Genomic DNA, 21,659 nt, shown 5'->3' with positions numbered 1-21,659 from the left:
CATATCACCGACCAGGCCACATGGCACGATAGTTTAGTACAATGACAAGCAACCCTTTTTTTTTCCTTCCCTCTCATACAATCATTCTCACACCAGTCCTTGAGCACGTGACGGCGGCGATTGCTGGGAAAGTAGAGCAAGCTCAAAAAGCGCCCTTATCCACAGCAACGACTAGAACCACGTTCAAAACAGAACCAGACATCTCACCTCGACGCTCTCGCGGCACTCGCCGTCGACGTGTTCGGCGTCCTCAACCGCGCAGTGCGGCACGCGGCGGGCCGCCACGGATGCGTCGCTGTCGAAGCACTTGATCAGGACCACCTCGTCGGGCCGCTGCGCGTACTTGAAGAACCAGCGGTGGCCGGCGCTCGGCTTGACGGTCCACGACTCCCTGCGCCGGCCCGTCCGGGCGTACACGATGGACGCGGGCACGAGGTCGGCGTCGGCGACCGACGTGGCGTCGGCAAAGGCCAGCGGGTCCTTGTACACCGTCTTGATGGGGCGCCAGATCTTTTTCGTTCCATGATCAGTGCTTATCCCTCAGGATGACGACACGCACGACACCCACATTCACAATCTGCCACCGTCTCTGGAGGAGCCCGCCGACGTCCTCGTCGGCAGCAAACTGCTCGTGCATCCGCGCCAGCGCCCCGTCGTAGGACTGGTCGACGTGGGCTCGGTGCAGGGGGCCGCGCGACTCGGTGTTGTTCTCGCCCAGCTTGTGCCAGGACGACGGGCCGCGGCGGACCTTGTGGTCGAATGCGACGACGCGGGATGCACCGGTGCTGGTTGGTTTGTCGACATGCGCTGCATCAGCACGGTGAGAGAACAGATCGTGGTGGGCCTGCACAACCGCCGAGCCCGAGATGAATGGGCAAATGACTGGCAGCGAGGGCAGGCCTGAACAAGTGCCAGGAATGGAGGGGAGGAAACGAGACAGGCAAACCTACATCTCCTTGACCAGCAGCTCGCACTCGGGGTAATAGCGAGCGCGGAGGGCGTCATCGTCGTGGAAGCCGTCACTCTGGCTGGTGGTGTGGCCATGGAACTGGAAGCCGTGGCTGTCGAGCGTGAAGCTGCTCTCGCTGCCTGTGACATCCGTCACCGCCACGGCGGTTGCTATCATGGGCCGCTCATTGGTGACTTGGTTGCTTCGTCTCGCGTCAGCCAGAGGGGGGGGAGGGGGGGAGGGGCGAAGCCTAGCCTGTTGAGAGCAAGCAAGCACAGTAGAGCACCTACCTGCCCACGTAGACTGGAGTCGGCGGGCTTCCATCGCCCGGGTCGTCGTAGTAGTTCACCGTAGTGAGCATGTCGTGCTGGCCCATCCTTTTTTCGTCCTAGCTTCTTCCTCCCTCGTCCTGCGGTTCTGCTGGGTGGGTTGCGGATAAGGCAGCTGTCGAGGCCCAGCACCCAGCACATTCTGTACTGTACATAGTATACTGCGGGGGAGACGGAAGTCGGGGGTGGGTGGGCCGCCGCCCGGATTCGGCCGTTCATGCTCCGCTCATCCCAGCCGCTTGGCAACTAACCCAAGGTAGCCATGGGATGGGAATGACAGCAGAGGCCAAGTCCCCCTCACTCGACGCCCCCAGCAGCAGCTCGTCTCGGACGACCAACTCCGCTCCTCTCGGTCTCGGGCTCGGATCGCTGGCTGCTTGTAATGTGTGAACTGAACAGAAGAGCTGCGTTTGTCTGTGATTGGAAGGGGAGCGCACATTCAACAGCCGCATCTCCTCGGAGCCGAGTGAGGTGAGGTTCAATGGCCGAGGTGCGTAGGTTGGCGGCAGAGACCATTCTCGTGCGCAGCATCCAAGCTGAGGTGCAAGAGATTTGCGACGAGAGCAACGAATTAGGCAACTAGGTTCAGCAGCCACCGCGGTCGAGCCTCCCATGAACTCCAAAATCCCCAGAGCCTTGCGATGGTTTTGGCAGCGTGGTGGGCGATCTGCGGCTTGCCTCGAGCCAAAAAAAAAAAAACATTGAAGCCGGCCTCTAAAGGACAAGGGATGTGGGATATGGGATGTGGAATGGCATGGCACCAGCCGCGCTGGCGTCGCACATGATCAGCGTCGTGCATTACGCATTGTCCGTACCACTCTAACTGAAGACAGATTGGTCGCGTTGGGGAACTGCCCGCTGCCACGCCCGGCCTAGATGCAACCGGGTGTGTATGTATGTATGCATGTATGTACTGTACACTAGGTACGTACTCTTGGCTTGGCTGGTTGCCGAGTGAGGCGCGCAGCCGAACGTGTTCGTCTGAGGGTGGTGTCTGTCTGTCTGTGTGTCTGTCTGTCTGTCTGTCGGTCGGTCGGTCGGTCGGTCGGTCGGACCGTCTGTTCGTCTATGTCTGGCTGCCTCGTTTCCGAGTCGACAAAGGGGCAGAGTAAAGAGAGGTAGCGCGCGCTCCACGTCAACATTTCTGTGCTTATTTTTCATCTTTTTCTTTCTTTTCTTTTTCTTCTTGCATGTTTGCTTATCTTCTCCTCTTGCCTTCGCCGGCCTTTGTCGTGTTTCCCCGGCCGAGGCGCGCACTGGTCCGATGCAGTGTGACGCTGGGTCAGCTCCAGAACGCGGGAAGGGACGCGGGTAAAGACAGAATCGCGGCCGCCTCCATGTGCGCCCTCAATGTCGGCGGACACACACGGGAACTCTAACCCGATGGACGTGCACGGCATGCAGGCAGTCTCACGCGCCTGCCCAGGCTCCCTTGTTCCTCCCATGTGCCGCTAGGCAGCTCCCTGCGACGGGAAGCTTCGGCGCAGGGGATGAGAGACGGAGCTAGGCATGCCTATGCAGTACCTACACAGAAGGATCCATGGCAGGCCTGTAGACAGGGAATGTCGGAACTCGGAAAGCTAGGTAGGTGCTAATCTCAGCACCTAATTTGGGGGGGTTGGCCTCACCAAGAAAGCAGCACAAGACAAGGAGAGAGTGGCGTAATAGTAGGCACAGAGTGCACCTTCCGGGTTCTCTCAAGACAATAGAAGACCAGACGAGGAGATGTTCGGTGGTGCTGGGGCGAGGTGGAGGGGGTTCGAGTTGTGAAAGATCCAGAGGAGCCGGTCTGTCCAGTCCGTGCCTTCCTTCCGCCTTGGCTTGTCTTCGCCGGTTTCAAATTGTGGTGGCCCTGTAGCCAGTAAAGTCTTAGCTTAGGTGTGCTAAAGCCCGGAGACATTTTCCCAGCTGCTTACCTACCTGCCTGACCTGCCTATGGACGGAGCCGAAGACACATACATGGACATATGCACGAGTCCCAAAGAGGTGTTGGGCCCCAGACCCTCCAGTCTCCGGAGACCTGAGGACCTGCTGGAGTGGACACTCCCATCGACCCTCTGTCTCCAGCGCCCCCTAGCCTCCAAGTGAGCCAGCTTCCTGCCTAGTGTAGGTAGGCAGGTATGCAACACAAGGCAGGCCTCAGATCTTGGGTTGCTTCCCTCCAGGGTGGGCAAATGCAAGATGCACCGACAAGGGTCGTCTAGATATCTGCAGGCAGGGTCAGCTCCGCAGTGTGAGGTGCCAGTGAAGCCAACAAGCTCGCCGAGACACGCTGAAGGAACCACTGCTCGACTGCTGTTTCTCAGCTGCTGCAGATCTTTCCCCAAGCAATCACTAGGAGTGTCACCTTCATCTCGATAGGTTCCTTCTGCTCGCATGAGCGGGCCATGTCGTCCTCCTAGACTCAATTACATTGGTAGCTAACTCTCTCTCTACCCTTCACAGACTTGCACTCCATCGAGAGTTGGGGCCTGTATTGAAGGGTCTACCTACCTACCTACCTACTTACCTACCTACGAATAGTTACTTGCATGACTTTGGTTGAGTGGTAATATACCGCCATTTGACACCGACGGCGCCGCGAATACCACAAGAGTCCATGTCCGTGACAGTGGTAAAAGAGGAGCAGTTCAAGAATGACTGGAAAAAGTGCTGCACGGCAGCTAGAGAGGGAGGTTCAGTTTGACTATTCCGACAACGCCTAGTGCACGCGGTCCCCCAATTGGCACGTAGGGAGACAGACCGCCGATGTCCAATGGAAACCCACAAATTTGTTTTGTTTCTGCTACCCCCCAACCCCTTTACTCGTCTAATTACGAGCTTGACTCTGAACTATACTGGCCCCACTGAAACGTGGAATGGGTCTGAAATTAAACGAACACTATGTGCCCCAAAAAATGTGCCCAAAAAAAATCGGATTCTCGATTGCCCATCTTCCACTAATACGTAGGTACCTAGTCCAATCTAATCGTTGGAGAATTGGCAAACCAGTGCAGCCTGCCAAAATTCCTGCGACCAGACAGTCGATCCCCGTTATATTACTTATTTGCCGCTTTCTTCGCGAACCTTACCCAGTCTCGCTCTTGCCAAATGACACAGGATAAGCTGCGACAGTATGTCCGACTAGGCAAGGCGCTGTTACACGGCCTAATCTAGCGCGCTCTTGGCCCCTCAACGCCAATATATCACGTTATTTATGTATAGCAGTGGTGCGGCATGCTTGACGCAACCGACTCTCGCATGGATGTTGACATCGGGTGCCGTGCTTCATGTGGTGCTCGGAAATATGACTTGTCAAATCCGCCAGCACGCCAGGCTCAAAGTGTCCAAATACTGGTGGGGCTGCTGCACCGCTGGCGGTTGACGCCAGACCAGCTCCAGAGTGGACCGGTGGCTTGTAGCTTGTTGCCTTAGCTTGGCCGCCGATTAAAGATCGACAGACCGGCGAGCGAGTGGAGTTGTATTAACTGCATCCGGCGGAGGCGGCACGAGTGGAACTTCAGTTGGCCTGGGTGGCCGCTGAGACATGGGCGCAAGTCTCTCGCGACTACGAATTCCGGCCCGAAAAGAATTGGGGCCGATAACGGTCTTCAAAGCCGCCGCTCAATGATCGACACCCGACCGTCGAATGACGTCCGCAGGTGGCAGCTGCCCGTGCGCACCCTCCCTCCGCCGAGCTGCTCAAAAGGAGACCGGCCAGGTCCAAACACATCGACACGACCTGCACCGGGCCCCCGGCCATGCCCACCTTGCCCCTTTCGCCCGCCAATCCCACTGCGCTGCACGTCGCTGGGGCATCCCACGTATCTATGTCCTCGTTCAATACATACATGTTGTCTTCCGCATTCGCACAAGAACGAGGTGGAGCGAACTCGGGCAGCCAGGCCGCGGGGGGATGCGATTGGCGGAAGGCCTTCCGGACCGGACGCCGCCACGCGACTGGTCACCCTCGCATCATGCACTCCAGTCACCGCAGATAAGACTGTCTCTCACCGCACCACGATTCTCTGTTTCCGACTTAGCACTGGATAGGTACAGCACAGCGCTGCTGCTGCGATGCATGTTGCCTGCTATGGGTTCCCAGAGTGGCGACTCGCCTTGCCCTTTCGGAACCTAGTTATGACCAAATATTGGTCTTGGTCGCCTCTGAGTTGTCCAGCGACAGCGCCCCTGTGCTGGCAGCGAGCTGCCGCCTGTGGCCGAGGCGCCGAACTTGGGGCTCTGGCTGGGCGTGTCGTGTTTGTTTGGCGAATCCTGGTCTCGGTTGCATTTCATCTGCAAGGCCGTCTCTCCTGGCCTCGCACCGGACGCCTCGAGCTTGTCGTGCCGCGGCATGGCGGGACACATCTGAGCGTTTGGGGTATACCCACAGCATCTGGCCTCGAGGAGCCCGAGGTGGCGAACCTATTGACAGGCATTACCACCGGGACACGGTGTCGGGTTGGAAGTTTGGGCCTTGCCTGCTCTCCAAATGGCTGGTGCTCCAACAGATGCGGTCCACCGGCAGGTAAGATATCGGCTGGACCGTTCTGTGGCGTAAAGTCTGCTGATGACTGCATTGATCTGGCGTTCGCGTGATGCTGCGCGCACTCTACAGCGAGCACACGTAATTAGAGGGCACCCAGTCGGGCCCTTTCAGAGCGTCGGCCGGGCGTACATTCAGGCCTCTTTGCGCCAGACTCACGGATGGAACAATACCTGCCGCCTGTTGTCAGCAGAATACCCCTACAGCGGTCTTCTTTTTTGCAGAATGCGGTCCCGGGAAACCGTCCACGTCGGTTCTGTCGTTTTCGCTTTGCTTCCATTCTCTGGCAGAGAGTGAAGGCGGGCTCGTTGCCCGCGGATCTGGTAGGGATCGCCGTGGGCCCATTACCGAGCTCCCACTAAAAGCACACATCACAGCGAGTGTGACCGGAGTCAGTACCCTATAAGACCGATGGAAAACGGCAACTACCCACGTTCACAAAAATGGCGACACCCAACTCAAACCGTCCCAACCCTCACTCAAAACCAAGAGCAGGCTCATCCCACACCGAATCCCAAGCTGCCGAGTCCCAGAGCGCCATGAATCAAGATCAGGACTGGTACGGTCAAGCTCCGTCCCAGGTATGTCAAGGATGTTTGTCTCGTTATTACCCCGCCAATCTGGACATTCGCGTGTTCTTGCTGCCTTGTCTGCTCGTTGTCCGTGCTTGAACCCCGGTCGATCCCCAACGTCGGGAAGCAAGGATACATGAAATCCTAAGGCACGTAGTGCTTAACAGCTGCATTAGCGGCGGGATTCGGCACTGTTTAGTTGAGAATGTCTGTACGTCTGGCGATGACCGCGATCGCGAGTCGTGGGGAGTCTTGTTTCCTCCTTCAGCTTTGCCCCTCGCACCTCACAGTCATGCCCTCAGCTACTCCGCTACCCACAGCTGTCACGCGTGGAGGAGACTTGGATGAAGCTGACGACTTTAGCCCTCTGAGGAACCGCCCTATCAATACTTGATGCCCCAGGACTTTGATCAGGACGCACTTGCCGAGAGCCGAACCCCTGCATGGATCAACGGCGAAACCTCGAGCCCGGCCCTTTATCACGACAGGTCGTCGCACGAATATCTCGCCCCGGCCGGAAGTTCACAATATGGAAACATGGAACAGTACAGCTATTCTTCGGGCACGGCTTCGGGAGACCCGGCGACAGCGTCTTTCGGCCATTCCGTCCATGACGGCTCGTCGGTTGGCTCTACTTGGGCCCCAATCACGCCGACGACTCCGCTTGAAGGTGATGGCCTGACCAGCTACTTCCACGGCCACCCAGGCTCGGTGAGCTACGCCGGAAGTGCCCCGGCATCGCCAGCGGGCGTGGAAACTGTTCCCCACGGCTGGGTGAACATCACCTCGTATGTCCACCATGCATACTCTGGGCTGCCAGAGGATCACACGGCACCACTTGGAGACTTCAGCCAAAGTCGATCTTTGGGGTACAGCCTCGCGGGATCCAACTCCACTAGGACGCTCTCCAACAATGATGGCAGTAACAATGATGGCAGCAACAATGATGGCAGCAACAATGATGGCAGCAACAATGATAGCAGCGAGGGTTCCGAAGACGGTTCCGCGCGCACCAAGAAGAGCAGGGAATCGCAAACTAAGGCGGGTCGAGAAAGTCAACGTGCCAAGAGCAACAAGACATCAGAAGGGGGAAAGTCTCCGCCGTCGTCGAGGAGACGGAAGGCCAAACAATCGGGTGGGGAAGCAACGGCGGCGGTGCCTGGTCCACCACCAGGTCCGGCGTTGCGGACGGCAGCTCGTCGGACGAGGCGCACCCAGGGTCCAATGAAGCCTGGCGAGTCGCCCCAGCAGCGGCTCGCAAGGACCAACCACAACCAGGTGGAGAAGCAGTATCGGGGTCGACTGCACCAAGGCTTTGAGCTGTTGCTGAAGGCACTGCCTGAGGCCGAGGGAGAGGGTGGCGCTGGCGCTGGCGAGGACGGTGCGAGTTCCCCGACCTCAAGTCCGAATCGGAAGAAGCGATTGAGCAAGTACGAGGTCGTTCGAAGCGCCGGATGTCATATCTTATCGCTGGAGGACGAGGTGAAGGGTTTGAGGAGGAAGGTCGAGCTTCTGACGGAAGGGAAAGAAGTGCCTGGTGAGAGCGTAGACAACAAAGTCAACAGGAAGTTGGAATGAATTTGAGGCGGTACAGTCGGGTGCAAACCCCTTTAGCACCTCGAATCTAGAGCAGAGAGGCAAAAGCCCATCTGATCCCAGGCTGTGATTGGGACAGAGGTCTAGGCTCTACCATGCATTAGGTTGGCACCTTCCCGCTCGCAAGTGGAGTGGAGGCGTCTTTGCTGGGTCAGGCGGTGCTGGGTTCGGGCCCTGGGCTTGAACCTTATTTCCTCCAGGCCAAGAACCACCACGGAAGGAGACGCCTTGTCTTGGGTCAGGAAGGTACAAAGGTCGAATGGCGACTGTTGTGTGGAAGGCGGGAAGGCATATCGACTTACCTTACCTGTCTCGCCTGCATCATATGCAGCGCGATGGCCGGCAAGCTCCCATTCGCTTGAAGGAGACGGGAGCAGTGTATGAGCTCTCCGTGGGGATTATGTACATGAGCCAAACTCATTCGGCACCCCCATTTATATATCCGTTAACTACCATCTAGGTAGCAGTGAAATTACTTCATCCGACATGCATAAACTTGCATTCATGGCAATGTTTGCTCTTTGTCTCTTCCGATCACTCCTTTTGCGGAACACATAATAATTGCTACAGAGCAAGCGCATTAATTACTGCATACCGCCTTACCCGGGACTGCATAGTCGTGACCTATGACAGGTGTTGGACCCATCGCCGCGACGAATCGGATCGTGTCTGTACAGGCTCCTCTCCTTCACCGGCCAGTGTGCCTAGACGAGCCCATGCACGATGAGATCATGATGACGGCGAGTGGCTGAACCCCCCCCCCCCCCCCAAAACCCAGGGACCCCCCTAACCCCCCACCTTACCCCCCGCCGTCTCTGATAAGAGGCAAGATCTACAACGGCGGCACGCACAACATCTTAAGGATGTAAAGAGCCGAGATTAAGAAGTGCGGGTGCCGAGATACAGGAACCCGTATATCCTTGGCTGACAGTTTGCCTCCCTGACGCAATACAAGTCTAGGTCTAGCTCAACAACTTCCTTGAGTCTTGGCAGTTCCAACTTCTTTCCAAAATTTTGTTTCTTTTTTTTTTTTCCTCTTTTTTTTTCCTTTCTTTTTCCTTTCTTTTTCCTTTCTTTTTCCTTTCTTTTTCCTTTCTTTTTTCTTTCTTTTTTCTTTCTTTTTTTTTCCTTTCTTTTTCCTTTTTCCTTTCTTCTTCTCTCGGCCTTTCCCGTTATTTCTTTTTTCCTCTCCTTCGCCCCACGGCAAGCGTTTTGATCGCCCCTAAACCATCAGCAAAGCCCTGAGCTGACAAAAACTTAGGTGCCGTAGTTCTACTTATAATTATCGACCCCCATGGAACAACAAACAGAATGATGTTGCCTGGCGATAAATCGTTTCACGTTGGGGACAGAAAAGAACCCGCCAAGCCAATTAGTTGCCCGCGTAAGGTCATCAAGCCACCAGCCACGGGTAATCCGCGTATTAACCAATAAGCCAACCATTTACCTAATTAATAGCATAAGCAGCGTGGTTCTCCAAAGTTACATTTTATCCAGTCCTTGCTCCTTTGCGCAATCAAGGCGCGCGAGTCGCGACACACACGCGCGCCTCAGTCCCCTCGTCCGTCGGGGCGAGCAAGGTTCTAATTCCTTTGGGTAGCATTGCCTTTTGCTTTGAGCCTGGAGAGGAGGATGGGGCCTGTAGCTCCCTATGTAACGGGCTGTTGGGTGGGGCTGCGGTTTGCAATTCCGTTTTGAACAACGTGAGCGCGTCGGCCGCCTACCAGGCAGCAGCGGAATCTGTTGCACGGTTCAAAAACAGGACAGATTTCGCCAAACAAAAAGGGTTGCGTGTTTAATGAGGGGGTGATAATTAGAACGCGCAACAATCTTCATTTCTCAATCTCAATATCGCGAATTTTTTCGAGAAAAAAAACCTTTTACTCACCGTCATCAAAATGCCGCAGACCGTCGAGTTCGTCGTGTCGGATGTCGGCCACATCGGCCGCGTCATGCTCACGCGCCTGTGGCTGTTCCAGGCCTTCATCACCGGCATCCTGTTCCTGGCCTTCACGCTCGCCGCCGTGATGAGCGTCATGGAGAATTATCCCGACCACTCCATCGCCACGTTTATCCTAAGTCTTTCCCTGGCCGTCCTGGCCGGCTCCATCCTCTTCTACGTCCTGGTCCAGCGCAAGCTGGGCGTGGCCCGCAAGACGCTCAACTTCCGCCTCGAGGTCGGCAAGTCGATTCTGGCCACTGTGCTGTGGATCCTGTTGCTGTGAGTGGTGTCCCTTGCTGCCGAATATTAGCACTCTAGCCCAGTCTGGTTCGTCACTTACCGATCATAGTGCGTTCGGTGCCCTGGCTCCCTGCTCCTACTATTCCTGCCGCGACTTCAGGTTCTACAATGTCATTGCGGCTTGGACCTCTGGAATTGTGCTTCTGTGAGTTTAGCTGTGTTGTCATGTCTGTCCGCTCAAGTCGCATGGGTTTGCGCCGCCGGTGGTACCGACCAAGCACTCAGAGCGAGGGGATCGATCGGTCATAGGCCTTATGCACTCTGCTGACAAGTCGCCACCTTACTAGGCTTGTTTTCTATCCCGCCGCCGTCTTCACGTGGCTCGATCGGAGATATCTTCTAGACGAGACCTCGGAGCAGTCCGGTGCCCAGCCGGACGAAGAGAGCGCGCTACTGCCCGAGCCTTTCGGCGGTCGAGAACAGGCTCAGGATTCCGAGACCGCACCGTTGATTTCGACCGAGGCTGCCTGATACTGAGTTGGTTGGGTGTGGGGAGAGGGAGAGATGAAACCCTCCGGGGCAGCATCAGGGGAGTAGCTGCCTTCCATTTTGCTGTGACAGTTTTCCTCTACCGGCGTAGGCGACGTTGGTACTTGATATTAGGTAGTGACGGAAAGCTTTGACAGGTGGGATGGTACCTTAGTTATAAAACCCAAGCAGACAGCTCAGCTGTATCAAGTAGCAATCACTTCTCTTGGTGCGACTTTCAAGGCTCTAATATGAAATTTGAAACCTAATTCCCTTTTTGAACTTGAAGACCCAAAATGGTTTAAGATAAGACAGAAAAGTTGAGACAGGTTTGTCCCTCACCGAGAACTCACAACTTGGGGGTAACACAAAACAAGCGGTCGGCGACCTGTGAAACGCCACACGACGAGTCATTGCGCTCAACGAATTGGTAGTTGATCTATAATATCCAGGATGCGCGCCTGGGCGCTCCTTTATGCCCCCCTCCGCGGATAAAAGATACGTATATCTCAAAGTCCAGACCTCCATGGACGGCCGGGGGGCCGGGAGCTTGGGAAAGCTGACATCAGAATCCGATGTTTTGATTGGCGTCGGGTACCACGTACAATCCCCATTTCCAGGCTCACCGGTCGTTGGCTCAGCAGAACATAAATAATCAAAATGCAAGGGGGTTGCGGTGTGAGGATCCCCCATCCATAAGAGACTGAATTTAATGCGTGGGTTCGTGCGTGCGTAAGAGGGCTGACCAAACCCAACCCAACCCAGCCCGAACCAACAGCCTAATAATTCCGATATCCCGGGCGATTCCGGTTCCGGAAACAGCGAAAGCCTCCGCAGGCTGTAGCTGCCCGGTTTGCGGACGTCATCCTCTTCGTTCCTCTTTGGGGCTGGTTGCGGCAATTCTGCCCGGTGCAGGACCTCAGCGAGCCGGCAGTCAGCTTACTGCGCCCCCAGTTTCTGCGTTTTCGCTATCTTTTCGCATCCATGGGGTGCCCCGCAGGTTTTTGGACTCGCCTAGCTCACCTAAGGATCCGATTCCCTGCTACTGCCCAGTCTCGGGCCGACTTTCGCTCATTTGCACTCCTCGCAGCTTTGTGAGGAGACGTGATATTTGGACTGCAACACAGCGAGCGCCCAAACCAAAAAGATACATTTCTGGAGAGGGAGTGAATCTCGAGACACACCTCTCACCCTTGGCCAAGCCAAAAGATCATTAGCACTAAGAATATGCTCGAATAAACAAAAAAAAAAAAGGAATTTGCATTCGATGCAGAAAAGAGCTTGTTGAATTGTACAGGTGTATAATAAAATCCAAACAGAAATTTCCTCGCACTTGACAGAGCTGAGTTCCCAACAGCACCCCAATAAATCAATCCAAACGCCTTGGCAACGTAAAGATACATCCATATGCCCCCATACCCGCGCCCACCGACACAGTACCCATCATGAGAATGAAACAAACGCAGAACATAATAAGGCACGCGCAGCGCTATTCGCCAAGTACGCAGGGGCAGAGCGTTGTGTCGGGGTCTCGTCTGGTGAGAACCCTGTGGACGATGAAACCGAGATCCCAGTGTGCTTCGGTGTTGTCGTGGCCGCCGCCGTCCACGGCGTACCTCATGAGCACGACGCTGGCCCAGCAGCATAGGCGACCCTGCTGCGACAGGACAGCAGCGCCTTCTTCTCCCATCTCAGTGAAGTCTGACAGCAAACACCGCGAATACACCCACTCGTCGTCATCGTCAAAGTGAGGAGCGCCTGCCGAGACGCCGTGGGGCAGAGGAAGGCGAGACAGGAAGGGCTGCACAAGCGACTTTGGAAGAGCCACTCGCTCCAGCATACCCCCGGAGAAGGAGGCCGAGCTGGCACCTATCGGTAAAAGCTCGTCGCCGGATGTGATCTCAAGGCGGCATTGTGGTATGTGAATGAGTGGGGTCGGGGCCGCGGAGGCCGAGGCGGCGGGTTGTTGTTGGTTCCGCCGAGGTCTGAGCCCGAGCTTCGTTGTGGTTATGTTTGAGAGTTCATCGGCGGCACGGCCCGGTTGTTCCGTGCGCCAGAGAGCTACCAGGAGGTCGAGAGACGGTGGCATACCGCTCTTGAGCTCGCTGGGGTTGGGGACAGGGTGCCAGGCCACGTGCTGCATCGACCGTGCGTGCGCGGTCATGTCGAGTGCTGAGGGCGACAAAGACGCAAGCTCTTGAACGTGAGCAACGCGGAACTCTGGCCCAGGTTCACGTTGGATCATCGGCGGTGCACGCCGAGACTGGCAGCCATATGCAGCCACGGGACGAGCGGGTTGACACATGCTGGTAGCCATGATGTTGCTGGGTATTCCCTCGAGGACAAAATTGAGGTCGGTAGAGGAGAAGGTCGGCATTGGTAGTCAGAGGAAGCCGCGAGAAGAAACCTTCTGCAGGTCGAGATCGGGGGAGGGAGAGGGGTGTGGTTTATATAAACATATTGGGAAGCTACTCAAGTTAGCGCATCTCACCCCGAAACCAGTCCAAGGTGGGACTGATACGGTTGCCGTTCCCACGTTTCCACATCCCAAGAAGCCAAGCCTCAGACCCCAAGTCTGGAGTACTAGGTACGTGTAACGTAGGCACAGTTAGGAAGTTAATGTCAGAGTACCTGACGGTTGCTGGCATCCCAGTCATTCGGATCCCAGTCACTCGGATCCCAGTCGTTCGGATCCTAGTCATGGTTGGGAGGGGGTGCGTCTGGCCCTAAAAAATAGCTTGGTTCTGGTAATAGTCGGGTCTAAGTCCAAGCTGGGCTAAGACGCACCCGTGGTCACCTTCCACAAATTGCGCAAGCTAACGCTAGGTCAGGTCTGTGCGCATAATTGAATGACTGTGACCCGGAGGGCGAGCTGGAGTCCTGGACAGTGAGCGGGGAATCGGGAATGTCGGGTGTCTGGGAGAAATTACGTCCTGGCAGGCAGTTGGCAGCGTCGGGGGGCCGACTTTGGGTAGTCGCCAAGGGCCTGTCACCCCGGGCAAGGGCGTGCACGCGCCCTTGCTCATTGCTGAGCTTGTCCGCGAAAAGCAACTGAAAAGGAGTGGTGCCGCCCGCACCTACGGGTCGGGGGCTGGGCAAGAAGCTAAGGTGAGGTAACTTAAAGTGGAACACCCGAAGGTGTGGACCGCGCAACAATTAAATGCTCCCGCAAATATTCAGAAAGGGGTGGACTGAAGGAACGAAAGTCAGTGCACATCACCGCAGAGCCAGTGACGGCAGCAAGGCTCGGCACGAGAAAGAGCAAGGCGTTGTAGTACAGGAAGTGGGGACGCCTTCACACCTGCTGGTGCGTGTCCCGACACTCTGGTCTCCCACCTAGATTAGGTTGGGTATTGGGATCCGCAGATGCGATTGGTCTGTCATTCAGATGGCGCCGAAAAAGAAAGCCAGCGTGGATCGAGATCGCCAGGAGCTCCCAACTGCCGTCGCACTCGAGTGCGGATTTCTCGGTAAAAATACAAGGAAGAAAGGGAAAAAAGGGAAAAAATGACAACCCGTTTCTGATACCCCATGCCCGGTTCGTTCATTTCAAGTTCTCTCGGTCCCCGGTCCTCGGAATAAGCCGATACTGCGACCCTGCTGACATCGGGCTGGCAGAATCGGAGCTTCTCGTCCGCTCAGCGGCCCCCATTGGTGGCCTCGGACATGCGACCTGGGGAAGAGAGCCAACGAGAGTTAAACCGTGCTGAACTTGCATTGTGCTGCTGGCCAGCCCGCTGCTGCTACTCTTGCACACTCGCTAAGATATCGTATTCGTAAGGTGGTGGAAACATGATGCGGTGAGGACAGTCGGTGGTGTGTGTGTCTACAAAAAAAGGTGATGGAATTTGTCCTCCGAGTGGCTTTGGACCCACCAAACCGGACCACTCACAGCCCCACATTTCGATGCCAAGACCACTAGCTCGCCACGATGGATTGCGCGCTTGCGGAGCAGGGTTGGGATACCTCGGTACCTACCTGATTCTGATTGAAAGATTGACTTCCAGATTCGTTTGTTCGTCTTTACACACCTAACCCTCACCAGATCCTCCATTTCTGCCGCGAAAGCCAAGAGCGGGTTGGGTGAGCAGCCAAGCCTACGAGACACTGGTGCGGAATTCAGAAGGGGTTTTTTTTTTTTTTTGCAAAATCGGGATTCCGTCGGCCCTAAAAGGCTCGTTAGCGTTGTGCAGAGGGACAGGTGAGACATTCCATGTTTCTCACGGACACTCTGTACCAGAGCTGCGGTGCAGCGAGGTTTCTTTCGTAATTAATTAGTACCTCGGACTTATAGCAGGATTGGTGAGATGAGCTTTAATCCTTGTCACTCACTTGGGAGTCGAGCCGGGTAGCGGTACAACGTGTAGCACAAACTTTTCCAGGATGTGTTGCGCCATGATTACGCCTCTCTCTCGGCTTGAGCCGAGCGCAGCGGCAGTTCATGGCGGAATGGGGAGCGGAGTGGCACAGCTTTCGAGCTTGCCAAGTCCGTATCTGGAAATTACCAACAGCTGGAGCCCGGGGGTATTCGGTTTCGTTGGTGAAGGTGCAGTCATTAGTTTTAGGGTCAAGGTTCCTACTGAGGCTCGTTGGTGCGGACTTGGGAGCTAATAGATTCCGATTCAATAACAATTCTCCATTGTTGGTCAGATTCACTTGGCCCGCAGCGGGCATCCATGAATTTGAGATCTGACAAGAGGCATTCTGTTCACCTGCCATCTTCGGAGTTTTTAACTGCAAGTTTTGGAATCTGAGAGACAAATCGTGGGGTGGCGTCAAACACTGCCCTAATCCTCGGTCAATGTGAGGGATGTCACCTGTCATCTTTAACATCCGCGCATCGTGAAAGAAAATTGTCTGCCCCTTTTCTTTTCTTTTCTTTTCTTTTCTTTTCTTTTCTTTTCTTTTCTTTTCTTTCTTCTTTCTTCTTTCTTCTTTCTTCTTTCTTCTTTCTTCTTTCTTCTTTCTTCTTTCTTCTTTCTTCTTTCTTCTTTCCTCTTCCTTTGCCCCTGAGTAGCATCATCAGGGACCGAATCACCAGCATTCTGTTGTTATATCGTCTCGTGTCTCGGTAAATTATATAATGATGAACTGGCATCGCTCACAGGTTTCAATCTCTGTTCCATTATTTGAGGTAATTTTCCGCGACTGAACTAACCCTGAAGAGGAGAATGATAATATAATCACACACAGGCTACTCGATATACACCCCAAGTAACAGTCAACCATCCCTCCCCTGCATCAATCATGCCTTGGACGCGCTCGTGGGACAGGTGAACGCGAAAGAGCCCCACGAGTCGATGCCTTCAACCACGTTGCCGCAGCCGCTGTCGGTGCTGAACGAGCGGCCAACGCCATGGCAGCCTGCTTCGGCCCAGACAAAAACTGCAAAACTCTCAGGTCAGATATCAAAGTTCTTGTCCAGAAAAGGGGCAGCAGCGAGAGTGTCTTACAGCTGCAGCCGGCGTTGATATCGGTCAAGGTCACCGACTTGACGACGTCGCTGAAGTCGTTGCACGTGTCGAGGTCCGACTGCGTGACGGTCCACACGCCCAGGTTCTGGTTCGAGCAGCCGGTCTCGCCGAAGATGCGGATATCGCCAATGTGCGGGTCCTGGCGCGTCACCTTGGCGAAGCCGTCCGCCCGGAACGTCAGCGCGCTGGCGCCGAGCGCCATGGCCATGACGATGACGGAAGACATGGAGGTGACGAAATGCATCTTGGAGAGAGGCTGGAGCTGTTTGGCGATTCTGGCTTCGCGATTCTGGCTTGGCGATTCTGGCTTGGGTTTGAGGTGGAGGGTAGGAAGTCTGCCGTGTGTTTGTTTACTGGCTTGTACGCTATCTGGATAAGGTTGTTGCGAGTGTGCTTCGGCTGGTGCTACTGGGGAACTAGAGAACGCCACTTCCATCATGGGCAAAGCTTGGCCTTTATATCCATCTTGACACCAACTACGGAGTAGACTGCGTGTTAATCTGTATAATCTCCGGATGACCTTGGTTGCCCACTGTTTGTTTCTCCTGAATCCACCGATGCTGCACGACTCCACCTCGTGTTTTTTTCCGTCGCACGGATGACGGGGACACCGTCTGACCACCAGCCAAATCTGGATACGGGTCTGTGAATATGTCAGCTAGAAGCCGGTTGCCAGCAGGAGGGTGGCGTTGGTGATACTGCCGCCCTCGTAACACGTACCAAGCCCCAAGACAAGAGCGTCGCTGACCATGCCGTGCATCAGGCATATCAAGCGGGCAAGACTCGATTTACCCGGAAACAACGCGGACGTACATAAAACCGTTTTGATTCGCGACTAACTCGCCGTCTAAACCTACCAACTGCGTCTCCACTATTCATCACACGCAGCCAAGGGGGAAGGATCATTACTATACGAACTCTCCAACTCCCCAACGTTGGGGTGGGAACCAATGAACACGGTCACGGGACGGGACTTGGGGATTTCCGATACGACGAGGGCATCTCGGCCTGGAAATGGCCATGGAAGCGATTCTGTGTGAGATTCTGACCCGCAGGGTCCGGGTCCAACGATTTAGTCGCATCACGGTACAAAGAGGGCACCTAATCGCCGAAGGAAAACGTCGGGGCGAACCTGTTACATCAAACCCAACGAGCCGCTTCTCGAAGACCGAAAAGAAGACGGCTGTCTAAGGTAGGCCGGTCTCCCCGCTTACGAACGGATCACACACGACATCAAATACGACCTGCAGCACCAGTCGATCACCTGCCCGATATGGAATTCAAGCCCCTCAACTGCCGGACAGCAAAGGTGTCAATGACTAAAGGGAAAAAAAGAACACTACTCCGTAGGGGGGAGAAAAGAGATAGAGAGAGACAAAGGCCCGAAGATCTGCTGGAACAGCCGATATGGACCCAACCAGCCGGAGATGTGATCTCCATCTATTACTCCGAGGCGTGATTACCCAGCTTATGAGAGATTCACCAGGTCCTCGTACTCGACGATGCGCTCGTCGTAGCCTTCAAGCAGGATGCGGATCATGGCACGTCCTAACTGGTCGGCGCCGATGGAGCAGTGCAGCTTCCCGACGAACTTGCTGGCCATGTTGGCGCCGGCCGGGAGGACGTGGCCGGGCCGCACGCAGTAGGCAGAGAAATGGTGCTTGCTTCCGGCGCTGCCACACCGCGTGTCTGCCAGGTCGCATAGCTCCTGCTCGGCCTCGCCCTGGGGGTTTTGGTCACGGCCCGTCAGCATGAAAAGCGAGGAATAGAAGATCGAGTTAAGAGGCACTCACATGGATGCGGCGCGTGTCAGGGTTGAACCACAGCGGCTTCTTCTCGTCCCACTCGGCGTGCCGGTCGCTGCAGAACATGAAGGAAAACCTCTTGCCCGCGGGCAGCTGCGGCACCAGGTTGTCGAGGAACGCGTTCGCGGCCGCCACGGGAAAGTCGACCTGGACGGCCTTGTAGGTTTCGATGTCGGGGAACTGGTGGGCCCTGCCGCCAATAGCCCTGCAGACGAGATGGAAGAGAAGAAAAATGTCAGTTACTGTCGTCTGAACTCTAATCTCAAGCTTGACTAAGTCTAAAGACACAGCTCTGGGTGCCACTCCCGGGACGCGCCAGCCGATGCCTTTCTCTGAGCCTCATCAGTGATAAACGAGGAGAACCAACCATATGCATGCCTCGACGCCTGCAAGCTCGCTCAAGATGTCCGGCGGGTACGAGCCGAAGTCGTGGTGGATGATGGACGTGACCTTTGGATCGTCAGCGAGCGCTTTGGGAAGCGGCCGGCGCGACATGGCGAAGACGTGGGTGATCCTCTCGTCAGCGATGCACGCGGCGAGCACCCCGCTGCCGACGAGCCCCGTCGCCCCTGTGACAATTACTTTCATGACGGCGGCAACTGGGGTGGGTTTCGGGGTCGGTTCTAAGGTACGGTGGATTCAGAACTTCGGGTAGATTCAGAACTTCGGGTGGATTCAAAACTTCGGGTGGATTAGTATCCGCAATATGTCGTTCGACTTTTTGGGTTAATTCTTCCTCCTTTTCTGCAGGGGGGGCAACGTTAATAATAACGCGCGTGTCGCAGGTGTCACGGACGAGGGCTGTGAGGCAAGAGCGAAAGACTTGCGCTCATGCTGGTTAGCTGGCTGCCTGGCTGCCTGCCTGTGCTACCTACCAGGTAGCCGAGAAACGGGCAAAACAGCGCAGTCACTTCCCATTTTCCATTTAATTTCCCCTATATTTTCCACGCACGGAGCGTTCTTGACTGCCAATGAAATGGAAATATGACCCTCCCAGCCCTCCCACGCGCCGGGCGGCCGCTTTCTGTGGCTGACAGCCCCGACACGGCGCGAAACAAAGAGACGGGCAGGGCTGGTGGGGCGGTTCAGAACTGTGCCCCCCAAACAGGCAGCCAGCGCCCTGATGCTTCAGCGCCCTCCCCCCCAAACATAAACACTAAATCAAACCTGTCCACCGCCACTCCAAGCCCTCCACTGTGAATGATCGACATCACCTGGCCCGTTCAAGAGGCGGCAAAGAAGTGCCCTGGTTGATCTAGACTCTGTGGTGTTTGGATCGGCTGCGGAATACCCCCTCATTCCGTCCGTTTTACCAAGATGCAATGGCCGAAACAGCGGGCTACCAAGGCTCAAGAGGCCAAGAACCAGCCAAGCCAGCCAAGACAGCCAAGCCAGCCAAGACAGCCAAGCCAGCCAAGCCGGCTAAGCCAGCGATAGATGCAACTCCGTCCCGGTCCTCAAGTATTTTGGCGGCTTAACATGGGAGCCAGATAAAGCATCATCCAAGTCATCTTCGACAAATCAGCTCAGACCGTCGACAGTGAGTTGATGGTGACTATGGTGTCTCGGCGTGTCATGCACCAGCTCATGGCTTATGCTCATGGCTCATGCATCATCCGATTACTCACTGGCTTCTGTCTTGAGCCTCACTGACAACCTCGGCCCGCACCAGGGCGTATTTACTACCAAATTAACGTGCTGACGCAGACCAGACATCAGATGGACGCGACGGTGCGTATTGAGCGCCCCCTCCCGAAAACCATCTGGGGCCTCTTTGGGGACTGCAAGGCTCAGCCCATCATGAAACATTGGCCCTCTGTTTCGGCGAGGTGGTGCTGTTGCACGTCCGAGTTGTGCCGGCCCGAGGGGGCCAGTACGGGGCCCGTGGCGGCCAACAACCGGTCGCCGCCGCCGGGACGGTCCACCCGCCCGCTTTCTCGGCCAGGCACTTCATGTTCAGGTTGAAATACCTGATTGTGCCGCGCAAAATCATGCGGGAAAAGCCCCCCAAGAAAATGGCTTGAAAGAAGTCTCCCTCGCCGCACAAAGGACCGCCCAGAGGGACCACCCTGCCCTACCTTGTGCTGCTTTGTTTGTTAATTATACGCCATGCACACTGCAGCTGGCTTGATGGTACTAGGCTCGGCTATTCAAGATCAAGAACCGCCCGCAGAGGAGTCATGCGCCAAGCCCGACGACTCGGCGCGTAGTACTGTTCACGATGACTTCGACATGATATCAGGCGAGGCCGCGGCCGGCGCCAACCCCGAGGACGTCTTCCATCTCTTCCCAATACTACCTCCCGAACTGCGTCTGCGCGTCTGGCACCTCGCCATGGGTGCCGCAGCCGCCAACGCCAGAGTCCACCGAGTCCGCTGTGTCATCACATCGCCTACCGACGGCAACGGCGACGGCGACGGCGACGGCTGTCTCGAGGGCACCAAGCTCGAGCTCGAGCCCACACCCGCGCTGGTCGACTCGACCCAGGGCGTGCGCGCTCTCATGGGCGCCTGCTACGAATCCAGGAGAGAGATCCTCCGCTGCCACTCGCTCCTCCCGGACTACCTCTTCCTCCGCGGCGGTGGGGTCCTGCGCTGCGACCTCAGCAAGGACGTCATCATGCTTGACGACGTGACGGTGGCCTTTCTGGTCAAGTTCCGGCAGCTAGGGCTCGAGGTGGAAAAGATGTCGGACGGGCTGAGTGGGATCGAGCACCTAGGGCTGGACATTCTCTCGGACCGCGAGACCTTCATGGACGCCGAGTCGGGGCACCCGCGGTGCGAGGCGGCGCTGGTCAAGTTCGCGTCGTCGTTCCCGCGGCTGCGGCAAGTGTACCTGCTGCAGCCGCCGGCGGCGCTCGACGCGGCGCAGGCGGTCGAGCAGCGCGGGCGGCGCGCGTTCGCGGCGGCGCGCAACCACCTGTTCCTCGGCAGCAGCACCGTCGCCGAGTGGTACAGCACCCAGCCCCTGAGCTACTACTGGGTCGACGGCGCCTACCACGGCGACCTCGACTGCCTGACCCGCGTCCTCTGCGGCTTCCGCTTCGCCCTCGATGTGCCCCCCATCATGACCGACCTCAACGTCGAGGCCCTCACCCGCCTGCCCGACATCGGCCTGTCCATCCTCCGCCACTACCGCGACGTCGCGCAAGCCCCTAGCACCGAGCGCCACCTCGTCGCCATCCGCGAGTTCCCAGACTTTATATGTTGGAGCGAGACCATCATGGCCGACGACGGGTCCGTAGCGGAGCCAATAGAAGTGGCCTAGCTAAACACCTTCCCCCTGGGCTGATGAAACTCGTTGAGAGCTGTAGAATGTGTTGGGGGATTGCATTTCCCCTATTATTATTATTTTGGAATACGTAGCAGGTATTGAACAATTTATCTTTCTTTCGTAACCACTGTGTTTTGCTCCCTCTGAATATCTTGCAGCTCGCTACATGCGTCAACTACGTCACTCCGGATTTGAATACTTGGAATATTACAGATTATTTGAGTTACTCTGTGGGAAATGAATATCTAGCTTGGAGAGGAGGGTTTTATTGAGGTGACATATTATTCCGCAGGATCTAGTAATTATTCCGAAAAATCCAGTAATCTATAGTTTGCCTACATAGACAGCGAGTCTGTGAGAAAGTGGTGGACCGGATGCATCACCAAGAACGACCCGTACACCATTTCTTATATTCGCGCCGCTGTG

The 21,659-nt window shown here is 56.0% G+C and overlaps 8 protein-coding genes across 8 annotated transcripts; 3 read left to right on the top strand and 5 right to left on the bottom strand.

Annotated features, from left to right (window-relative positions):
- Positions 1 to 70: 70 nt before the first annotated feature.
- Positions 71 to 1,431, bottom strand: B0T26DRAFT_844858 (uncharacterized protein). The gene is made up of 4 exons (XM_060447584.1): positions 1,240 to 1,431; positions 951 to 1,151; positions 569 to 785; positions 71 to 510 (listed from the first exon to the last, which is right to left on the bottom strand). The coding sequence occupies exons 1-4, from the start codon at positions 1,323 to 1,325 to the stop codon at positions 184 to 186; spliced, it is 831 nt and encodes a 276-aa protein (XP_060303395.1). The 5' UTR covers positions 1,326 to 1,431; the 3' UTR covers positions 71 to 183.
- Positions 1,432 to 6,246: 4,815 nt separating this feature from the next.
- On the top strand, positions 6,247 to 7,953 carry B0T26DRAFT_670806 (uncharacterized protein; the record flags this gene model as incomplete). The annotated part of the gene is made up of 2 exons (XM_060439226.1): positions 6,247 to 6,384; positions 6,739 to 7,953. 2 exons carry the CDS (start codon positions 6,247 to 6,249, stop codon positions 7,951 to 7,953), a joined length of 1,353 nt encoding a protein of 450 aa, XP_060303394.1.
- Positions 7,954 to 9,642: 1,689 nt separating this feature from the next.
- B0T26DRAFT_74723 (uncharacterized protein) lies at positions 9,643 to 10,444 on the top strand. The gene is made up of 2 exons (XM_060444820.1): positions 9,643 to 10,192; positions 10,263 to 10,444. The coding sequence occupies exons 1-2, from the start codon at positions 9,870 to 9,872 to the stop codon at positions 10,360 to 10,362; spliced, it is 423 nt and encodes a 140-aa protein (XP_060303393.1). The 5' UTR covers positions 9,643 to 9,869; the 3' UTR covers positions 10,363 to 10,444.
- On the bottom strand, positions 10,170 to 10,963 carry B0T26DRAFT_688810 (uncharacterized protein). The gene is made up of 2 exons (XM_060441003.1): positions 10,263 to 10,963; positions 10,170 to 10,192 (listed from the first exon to the last, which is right to left on the bottom strand). The coding sequence occupies exon 1, from the start codon at positions 10,737 to 10,739 to the stop codon at positions 10,527 to 10,529; it is 213 nt and encodes a 70-aa protein (XP_060303392.1). The 5' UTR covers positions 10,740 to 10,963; the 3' UTR covers positions 10,170 to 10,192; positions 10,263 to 10,526.
- A 1,207-nt stretch (positions 10,964 to 12,170) lies between these two features.
- B0T26DRAFT_635882 (uncharacterized protein) lies at positions 12,171 to 12,845 on the bottom strand (the record flags this gene model as incomplete). The annotated part of the gene is made up of 1 exon (XM_060436772.1): positions 12,171 to 12,845. One exon carries the CDS (start codon positions 12,843 to 12,845, stop codon positions 12,171 to 12,173), a length of 675 nt encoding a protein of 224 aa, XP_060303391.1.
- A 2,752-nt stretch (positions 12,846 to 15,597) lies between these two features.
- B0T26DRAFT_688803 (uncharacterized protein) lies at positions 15,598 to 16,734 on the bottom strand. The gene is made up of 2 exons (XM_060441002.1): positions 16,135 to 16,734; positions 15,598 to 16,066 (listed from the first exon to the last, which is right to left on the bottom strand). Exons 1-2 carry the CDS (start codon positions 16,592 to 16,594, stop codon positions 15,927 to 15,929), a joined length of 600 nt encoding a protein of 199 aa, XP_060303390.1. The 5' UTR covers positions 16,595 to 16,734; the 3' UTR covers positions 15,598 to 15,926.
- Positions 16,735 to 17,430: 696 nt separating this feature from the next.
- Positions 17,431 to 18,687, bottom strand: B0T26DRAFT_74629 (uncharacterized protein). Its single transcript, XM_060444677.1, has 3 exons — positions 18,328 to 18,687; positions 17,949 to 18,165; positions 17,431 to 17,878 (listed from the first exon to the last, which is right to left on the bottom strand). Exons 1-3 carry the CDS (start codon positions 18,546 to 18,548, stop codon positions 17,624 to 17,626), a joined length of 693 nt encoding a protein of 230 aa, XP_060303389.1. The 5' UTR covers positions 18,549 to 18,687; the 3' UTR covers positions 17,431 to 17,623.
- A 1,382-nt stretch (positions 18,688 to 20,069) lies between these two features.
- On the top strand, positions 20,070 to 21,227 carry B0T26DRAFT_746409 (uncharacterized protein; the record flags this gene model as incomplete). The annotated part of the gene is made up of 1 exon (XM_060444691.1): positions 20,070 to 21,227. One exon carries the CDS (start codon positions 20,070 to 20,072, stop codon positions 21,225 to 21,227), a length of 1,158 nt encoding a protein of 385 aa, XP_060303388.1.
- Between the last annotated feature and the right edge of the window lie 432 nt (positions 21,228 to 21,659).

This window comes from Lasiosphaeria miniovina (assembly GCF_030549165.1).
Source record: "Lasiosphaeria miniovina strain SMH2392-1A chromosome Unknown B0T26scaffold_1, whole genome shotgun sequence".
Taxonomy (NCBI): Eukaryota; Fungi; Ascomycota; class Sordariomycetes; order Sordariales; family Lasiosphaeriaceae; genus Lasiosphaeria; species Lasiosphaeria miniovina.
Note: the sequence above shows the minus strand (reverse complement) of the source record. Positions and strands in the feature narration are given on the sequence as shown.

What these genes read in the sequence shown, in the direction of transcription:
- B0T26DRAFT_844858 (XM_060447584.1), bottom strand. Translation starts at nt 1,325, where the DNA reads ATGGGCCAGCACGACATGCTCACTACGGTGAACTACTACGACGACCCG. An exon ending in ACTCCAGTCTACGTGGGCAG is followed by an intron (nt 1,152 to 1,239) that starts GTAGGTGCTCTA and finishes CGCGAGACGAAG; the next exon opens with CAACCAAGTCACCAATGAGC. An exon ending in GACGGTGGCAGATTGTGAAT is followed by an intron (nt 511 to 568) that starts GTGGGTGTCGTG and finishes GGAACGAAAAAG; the next exon opens with ATCTGGCGCCCCATCAAGAC.
- B0T26DRAFT_74723 (XM_060444820.1), top strand. Translation starts at nt 9,870, where the DNA reads ATGCCGCAGACCGTCGAGTTCGTCGTGTCGGATGTCGGCCACATCGGC. An exon ending in GTGCTGTGGATCCTGTTGCT is followed by an intron (nt 10,193 to 10,262) that starts GTGAGTGGTGTC and finishes TACCGATCATAG; the next exon opens with TGCGTTCGGTGCCCTGGCTC.
- B0T26DRAFT_688810 (XM_060441003.1), bottom strand. Translation starts at nt 10,739, where the DNA reads ATGCTGCCCCGGAGGGTTTCATCTCTCCCTCTCCCCACACCCAACCAA.
- B0T26DRAFT_688803 (XM_060441002.1), bottom strand. Translation starts at nt 16,594, where the DNA reads ATGATGGAAGTGGCGTTCTCTAGTTCCCCAGTAGCACCAGCCGAAGCA. An exon ending in TATCAACGCCGGCTGCAGCT is followed by an intron (nt 16,067 to 16,134) that starts GTAAGACACTCT and finishes AGAGTTTTGCAG; the next exon opens with TTTTTGTCTGGGCCGAAGCA.
- B0T26DRAFT_74629 (XM_060444677.1), bottom strand. Translation starts at nt 18,548, where the DNA reads ATGAAAGTAATTGTCACAGGGGCGACGGGGCTCGTCGGCAGCGGGGTG. An exon ending in GGCGTCGAGGCATGCATATG is followed by an intron (nt 18,166 to 18,327) that starts GTTGGTTCTCCT and finishes TCTCGTCTGCAG; the next exon opens with GGCTATTGGCGGCAGGGCCC. An exon ending in CTGACACGCGCCGCATCCAT is followed by an intron (nt 17,879 to 17,948) that starts GTGAGTGCCTCT and finishes CAAAACCCCCAG; the next exon opens with GGCGAGGCCGAGCAGGAGCT.